Source organism: Lathyrus oleraceus, chromosome 1, assembly GCF_024323335.1.
Source record: "Lathyrus oleraceus cultivar Zhongwan6 chromosome 1, CAAS_Psat_ZW6_1.0, whole genome shotgun sequence".
Lineage (NCBI taxonomy): Eukaryota > Viridiplantae > Streptophyta > Magnoliopsida > Fabales > Fabaceae > Lathyrus > Lathyrus oleraceus.
Window position 1 is genome coordinate 150,450,103 of NC_066579.1, and position 8,323 is coordinate 150,458,425.

Consider the following 8,323-nt stretch of genomic DNA (forward strand, 5'->3'; position numbering starts at 1 on the left):
GTTCTTGAAACACAAGGACTAGTCACATTCTGTGTTCTCTAATTTCTGCTCATTAGTGCAAACAGAGATGGATTGCAAAATAGTCAAAGTCATAAGTAATCATGGTGGCGATTTTGAAAATAAACATTTTGAAAAAAAAATTGATGCAAATGGAATTTCCCATGATTTCTCCTGTCCTAGAACTCCACATCATAATGGAGTTGTAGAAAGGAAGAATATGACTTTACAAGAAATGGCCTACACCATGATCCAAGAAACTGATATGGCTAAACATTTTTGGGCAGAAGTAGATAACACAGCTTGTTATATTCATAACAAGATTTCTATTAGACCTATTCTGGGTAAGACTCACTATGAATTGTGTAAGAACAAAAAACCCAACATTTCTTACTTTCATCATTTTGGCTGTGAGTGTTTTTTGTTGAACACTAAAGAGAAACTTGTCAAGTTTGATTCTAAGGCACAAAAGTGTTTATTGTTAGGATATTCTGATCGCTCTAAAGGCTACAGAGTCTTTAACACTAAGACACGAATTGTCGAATAATCAATTCATTTTAGATTCAATGATAAGCTTGAGCCTGGAAATTCAAAGCTAGTTGAGAAATTTGCAGATATGAGTATTAACTTCTCAGAATCTGAAGATAAAGACTCGGAAGGAAAATCAAAGGACGCTGAAGCAAAAGACTCATAAGTGACTCAACCAGAAGCCACAGTTGGTTCAACTCATCAGAAGAAGATTAGATCAAGAGCCTCTCATTTTGAAGAATTGATTCTGGGAGATAAAGACGCACCAGTCAGAACGTGACCTTCATTCAAACCTTATGAAGAAACTCTTATGGGTTTGGTATCTCTGATAGAGCCCACATCTATTGATGAAGCTCTTCTGGATAATGAATGGATTTTGGCTATGCAAAAGGAACCGAATCAATTCACCAGGAATGATGTATGGGATCTTATTAAGAAACTAAAGAGTTTCCATGTCATTGGAATCAGATGGATTTTCAGGAACAAACTCAATGAGAAGGGCGAATTCGTCAGAAACAAGGCTCGACTGGTAGCACAAGGTTATAGTCAGCAAGAAGGTATAGATTATACAGAAACCTTTGCTCCAGTTGCTAGGTTAGAGTCTATTCGTCTTTTAATTTTGTTTGTAATCAATCATAAAATCATTCTTATCAAATGGATGTTAAGAGTGCATTCTTAAATGGATACATTTTTGAAGAAGTGTATGTGTACCAACCCCTTGGTTTTGACAGTTCTCAAAACCCATATTTTGTTTTTAAACTGAAAAAATTGTTTTATGGTTTGAAACAAGCTCCTAGAGCTCTAGATTAGGATAAGTATGAAAACAAAATATGGGTTTTGAGAACTTTCAAAACCAGGGGGTTGGTACTTAACAGGTTCAGCTTTAATGTTAGCCAACTCAAACTTTAATGTTAAGCTTTCAGAACTCTAGATTAGGTTCTGAGAATTTATTTGTTGTTTCTGAGACATGAGTTTTTTGAAGTGAGAAAGTTTCATGAATCAGAAAGATATCATGTGGTTCTTAGTGGTGACAATTGTCCCACTTTTTGAGCATGCGTGATGATAGTGTGACACATTGGGTTTCACATTTCTTGGAATTAGGTTAAAATCTTTTACGCTCCCCCCTATGTCTGTGTATTTTTTAACTTATCATCATTGCAAAAAAATTTATATAAACCTACTTTACTCACTTTTTCACACTATGCACACTTTACTCATACACTTTATTCTTTAAAAATCTCATACACCCTCTATACAACTAATCTTCTTCATCTTCAACACTCTTCAATGGCTAATAAAAAATAACAATAACAACAAGCTCAACCTCAATCTCCTCCTCGGCCTGTCACCGATAAGAGCACTCATCCCTCCAAGGAAGAAAATCAACGGTAGTAGTATCTCATCGGAAAACTATCTTATCATCATGAAGATCGATCCTCCGAAAGTTTTGGCATACTACATGGAAATCTGTCTCAAAGATAATATTGATCCGATGGTGGATCCCTTCAATCTTCATGATGACTACCCAATTGTTCTGTCACCGCCTCCTCCTCCACACAACCCTTAATTTTCAAAATAGTATTCGCACGTGTGTGTTCTTATTTTGTCTAAGTGTGTTTGTGATTTTTATGTTTGTTTGAGCATTTTTTGTATTTTTATTTTGTTTTAGTATTTCTATCTTTGTACATGATTGTACTATTTTCTGCCTTATGGCAATATTCAATGAAAATCATGTTTTATTTCTTTCTAATATTTTTTGTCTATGTCTTTTTTATTGATATTGTGTGTGTTCTTGTCTTGGATATAGACGATCAGGTACAAGAGTAGACACATGATGCTAGAGAGTGGCGTTGTGCCTCTTTAGTTATTTATCGTTTGAGTCTTAGTGGAGTCGCTTTGATATGTAACCATGGAGAACTTTATGTTTTATATTTTCTTTTGTTGCATGTCTTAGTTTTTTATTGAGGATTGTTGAACCATTTTCTTATTCATTGTTGTTGATATTCATATGTTAAACTTTTAGTTTTTCGCTGCTTATTTCTAAAAATGTTAATTGTAGTTCTTTTATGTTATGGTGAAACATGCATGACACTTGTTGAGTTATTGAATTATTTTGTTAAATTTCAAGTTGGAGAAATAGGATGTTACAGAGGCGGCCAAAGATTTTAGTGATTTTATGTGGGTTAAGGTTTGCTCATGGTGGAGATAGACCTTGTTTAGTGGTATTTTGGATATGGAGAGAGCAAACTCACGTGAGGTGAGAAGCTACGTATTTACTAAGCATTTTGAGTATGTTATTAGTTATCCTTCCTCGTGTTAGGAATGAGATATTTATAAAGCCTTATTGGTCTGGAGTTAAGGTCTCTCGAAAATGATAATCGTCCACTAAGTCATAATAATGGAGCGTTGAATCCTTATTTTCTAGAGAGACTCACGTTAGTCTATTGACCGTGAATTTCCTCCTTTTCCCACGATGGGGTGAGATATTTCTCCTAATCGTGTGTGGTAGAAAGGTGTCTCCCCTTACGGGGTAGTCATGACATCCTCGCTTGATAGGTCTTTACATATCACCTATGTCCATCCCAAATTATAAATCACTTTATCAAAAAAAAAATTATCATAAAATATGAGTTACTCTACAATTTTAATGCAATATTAATAATATTTTTTTAATATACTATCAATAATTTATTATTATTTCTTATTTCAATTTTTAAATTCCTTTTCATATATATAATTAATGAAGGCTAATATTTTAAAGTTATACATAAATATTTTTTATACAAAATTAAGTACATTTCTGTGAAATTCCCAAATATTTTATAATTTGAGAATGAGAAAACTTAAATTATAATTTGCAACATTTCAGATATTTTATTTTAAAAAAGGTAAAATTAATTAATTATGGACATTAACTTTAAAAAAAATTGTACCCAAAAAAACTTTTAAAAAATAAAATTTCTATGCAATAAATAATTTATTTTAATTTTTTTTTACATACCCAAATTTGTACATCTCCATGTTTCCAAGATTAACCCAAAAAAAGGGGTAAAGTTTCAAGAAAACTAAAATAAAGGCATAATAAAAAAAGATTCTTCTTCTACCTCTAAAATTCTCATCTCTTTCACAATTCTCTTATATAGAAGCCGATTAAGTTATAACATTCCAAGCCGTTTAAGCCGCAAGCTCAAGCCCAAGCTCCACTTTGCAAGGCACACCACAATCCTTCAACCCAATTTTTCTCTTCTTTATGGGAACCAAATATTCCTCATGTACAACCGGTTCGATCCCAAGCCTAAGCTCCAAACCAACGTCATCACTCACACCTTCCTCGGCTCGGTCACTTACCTTAGCTTCGGACTCCGGTTCTTCCTGAAAAAGGATCGAAGTTTCCACCGAAACCCCACTCTCATTATCTTTACCCGGTTCACTCAGCAACGACTCAGACCGGTTCTCCTCCTCCGCCGATCCGGTTTCTTTTCCGAGCACCGGCTTCACGGCTCGTCTGAACCGAGACCGAGTCTTGACTCGCTGAGTCTCCTCCGAGTTATTACCTTCTTTTGACACGTGGCGTATGTCATAGGCCTTCAACGGTGGGCCACTCGCAGACTCTGAAGCAATCGGCGTAATCGGCTCGCCTTTTAAAACAGCTTCAACCGCAGTTTGACAGAGCTGCCAGCTTCCAGACCATAATAAACCCACAGAACCATAAACCGGGTTCACAATCCTCCCACAAGCCTCATATAGCAATGAACGAAAAATTGCTGAAAAAACCAAAAAATCACAATCAATATGACAATTTCATATATAAATTAATTTTAAAAAACTCTAAATTCTTTAAAAATCCAACATGCATGTCATATAAATCAACTCAGATACATAAATTACTCAATAATTTTTTTTAAAATCTAACATGCATATCAGATACATCAGCTATATCAATTATTTTATAAATATCTGAAAATTAAAATTTTGTTTATAATAGTGACCAGAGCGAGTAATTGTTTACCTGGGCGAAGATTTTCATGACCAGAATTGATGAGGTTGGTGAGACCAGCACGACCATAAAACTTAGCGAGAAAAAGAGTTGCATTAGCTTGTGATTTAGGACACTTGATCCATTCCAAACATGGTCTTATGCAACAATCTTCACTACACCCTTTTCTTAAAACTCTGCAGCCATTACAAGACATTCTCATTTTGATGCAACCCTTTGTTTTCTTTTTTGCTTCAATTTGATTAAAAGTATAAAAATTCAACTTTTATGTAAAATAGGAAGAAGGGTTTTTTTTGTTGGTTTTGGTAAGAGAGAAAGGATTGAGATTGTGGAAGTGAAGAGGCAATTATATAGTTGTTTGTTGGGAGTTTCCGGCGCTGTTGGGTTTTTTCACATGTTTAAGGAGACGCGCAGCTGTTTCTTAGCAATTGTTTTTACTAGGGAGTTTTTTTTTTTGGTTTGCATAAAACAGTGGATTTAGTTTTATGTTCTTTTTTTATAAAATAATTTAGTTTACTAGATGTGTTTTACCATTTAGTCCATTTTATAGTTTCTTAATTGGTAAGGAAAAACAACAAATGAAAAAGAAATAAAATTAAATAAAAAAATTAAAAGTGATAATTTTTTACACCATTTTTAAAAATGTAAATGTGATAATTGTTATAATATTAAGAAAGTATTGAAATGAATGTGATAATTATATAATATTAAGAAAGTATTCATAAATAAAAGATGTATTTAATTATTTAATAATTCAGCTCAATTGATATTTCTAGGGACATTTGATTGCAATGGTAATATGTGACTTTCCAATTGTTATTTTTAAATGTGAAATTTTAAACATTATATTATTAGATACATGTCATCTTTTTTGAATATTTAAATAATATTGTTGTATATTTTATTTTATAAAATAATTGTTATTTATTTAATTCATTTTAATTTAGTTTTAAACATTATAAAATGACAACGTTACATTTTCAGAAATTCCTAAATTCTTTTGAATTCTAATTGCATTTCTCCTTTCACTATCTGAAGAAGATCACGAAGAACCCTTAAATCCACTCAATCACACTGATTCAAACATCAAACACGAAGTTCTGGGATTCGCAAAGATGACTAGTGGACAAGTGAAGTTCTGTTTAAGGTGTGTTTTCTTGTCTCTCTTTCTAGGATTCACACTTGTTTTGTTTTTCGTGATATTCATGTGGCCTACTTTCCTTTTCAGTTGTTTTGTTGTGGTCCCTTAGTTGTTTCTTTTTTACGTGTAATAGTCAGATGTTGTGGTCCACCATGTTTTGTTTAATGTTTTATTGTGGTCTACCATGTTTTGTTTAATGTTCTGTTGTGGTGTCACTGAATGTAAACTTAGTCTGATGTTAATGTTTTATTGTGGTCAATAAATTTTCAAGCCAACTCAAACTAATAAGGTTAGGTTAAGAATACACCATAGGGGGAAATTAGTTTCTGAACCTATTAAGTGGTATGCTAGTCGAGAGGTAACTGAGATGAATTGGCGATGAGATGTGGATTTCATATCATACATAGATGTGGAGAGATTGATTAAAAGTGAGGGTTATGTAGAGATAAAATGTTTGTGGTATTGGAACCATGTCTTTAGCTTCGAACGTGGTCTTAGACCATTGAATAATGATAAGGATGTGTTGTAGTTTGCCAAAGATGTTGTAGGACACGAGGCGATAAATGTATATGTGGAGTACATTGTATCTAACCCCCTTGTGATTGTGGATCCAAGTGAAATAGAAAACTACATTGATGAGGATGAGGTACTATGTACTAGTTTTAGTCGGTCTAATGTTGAAGTGAATAAGGATGAGAGTAATGTTACTAAGAGTAATGTTAGTGAGGTAATGTTAGTGAAGGTAATGCTGATGTCAGTGAGGATATTGTTAGTGATTTTGAAGTTGAAGTTAATGAGTCTAATGTTAGTGAGTCTGAAGTTGAAGTCGGTGAGCCTAATGTTAGTGAGCCTGAAGTTGAAGCCAATGAGCCTAATGTTAGTGAGCCTAATGTCAACGAACCTAATGTTGAAGTCAATAATGAATAAGCTGAATTGAATGATGATGATTATGTTGCAAGTGAGTTTAGTGAGTATAATGATGATGATGAAGTTGATGGGGCCAATGAAGATTCTGATGAGATGAATTGGACTAAAGTACTCCCTCCTGAAACTTTAGGTGAGACTAGTGGAAGCAAATGGCCAGCTGATATGCAACATGAGGAGTGTGAGGATTCTGATCATTTATACACACCTCCTAGGAGTGAGGATGATGGAGATTAGTAAAGTTTCTAACTTATAAGAGTGGCGAGGGAAGTGGATTTCAATTGGGAATGATGTTTACAAACAAAGAGATGATAAGAGATGCTATCAAAAAGTATGGAATGGAAAGTCATAAAGTATGTTCATCAAGAAGAATGGTGCTAAAAGCATGGTAATTAGGTGTATGGTTAGTTATAAGTTCTACCTAAGGATTAGTAAAAGGAATGGGCAACAATATTGGCAAATTGTTAGTTATGTTGATGATCATACATGTCATAAAACTGCACATAATAGGAATACTAAGACTACTTGACTTGCCAAAAAATTTACAAACGTCTTAAGACATAGTCCTTATATTAAGCCAACAGGTCTCATGGATGAATCTCTTAAGAGGTGGCAAGTGAAGATTTCACAAGATCAAGCATATAGAGCAAAAAAGAAGGTCGTGGATTTGATTCAAGGTGCTAATTTTGATCAATTTAATCATTTATGCTAAAGAGTTGTTAAAGTCAAATCCTAAGAGCATTGTGTATATACAATGTGCTAAGAGCAAAGGCAACCATGTATTTGAAAGAATTTATATATGCTTAAAGGCCTGCAAGGCAGGCTTTGCCAAGACATGTAGCACATTTGAAAGGAAATGTACGTTAATATCATTTAAATATTCAATAAAATTGACGTGGATGTCCAGCACATGTGCCACATCATTAATGAGTTTGTCAAATGGAGGGGGATCATGGAAATTCCAAAGGAAGTAAATTTTAAGATCAATAAACTATTTTTTAAAATGGGGGACTAAATTTTAAAAAAACTTAAAAGTAGAGGGATCAAAAATGCATTTAAATCTATTTTTTATTTATAAAATTCCACAAAAGATTCTTATATAGTGATTTTGTCAAATTTTACCAGTGACACGTCATTAAAAATGAAAAGATTATCAATTTTAAATAAAAAAATGTGAAAGAAGGAATAAAATTATTTGATTTTAAATAAGAAAATTAATTTTATGAATCAAGCAAAATAGGAGGATTAAAATTATAATTAAACATATTATAAATTAGATAATTTTTAAAATTTAAATGATTTATAATGTGGTGTGGACATAGTATTATTTTTTACAAATTTATAATTAAAAATAGAGAATTGTTTTATGATTTTAGTTATTATTGATTATGGAAAAAGATTTAAATATTAATAAATAGATACAATTTTTTTGTAAGTGAATTCTATTTTTAGAAATTAGATATATAATTTTATGATAAAATTACATTAAGATGATGCATTTTATCAAATTAAATTAAAAATTTTAAAATATTAAAATAATATATTTTTATTGGATGACAATATAAAACTTGAGAACATCACAATTAAACTTTAATTTTATATAAGTTGCTACTTTTATTATTATCATTATTATTTGACAAAAACTTTTACTGATATCTTATTCTTAACCATTACTTTTACACCTTTAGCACAACATTTTTTTTCTTTTGGCTCTTCAAGAAGATTGGAAGTTTGAA

The 8,323-nt window shown here is 32.2% G+C and overlaps 1 protein-coding gene across 1 annotated transcript; it reads right to left on the reverse strand.

Annotated features, from left to right (window-relative positions):
* Window positions 1-3,468: 3,468 nt before the first annotated feature.
* On the reverse strand, window positions 3,469-4,952 carry LOC127123272 (LOB domain-containing protein 40). The gene is made up of 2 exons (XM_051053507.1): window positions 4,535-4,952; window positions 3,469-4,289 (listed from the first exon to the last, which is right to left on the reverse strand). Exons 1-2 carry the CDS (start codon window positions 4,722-4,724, stop codon window positions 3,700-3,702), a joined length of 780 nt encoding a protein of 259 aa, XP_050909464.1. The 5' UTR covers window positions 4,725-4,952; the 3' UTR covers window positions 3,469-3,699.
* Window positions 4,953-8,323: the final 3,371 nt, after the last annotated feature.

Excerpts from the sequence above, each read along its gene's own strand:
- LOC127123272 (XM_051053507.1), bottom strand. The coding sequence starts at position 4,724 with ATGAGAATGTCTTGTAATGGCTGCAGAGTTTTAAGAAAAGGGTGTAGT. Across the intron at positions 4,290-4,534 it reads TCATGAAAATCTTCGCCCAG|CAATTTTTCGTTCATTGCTA; the intron begins GTAAACAATTAC and ends TGGTTTTTTCAG.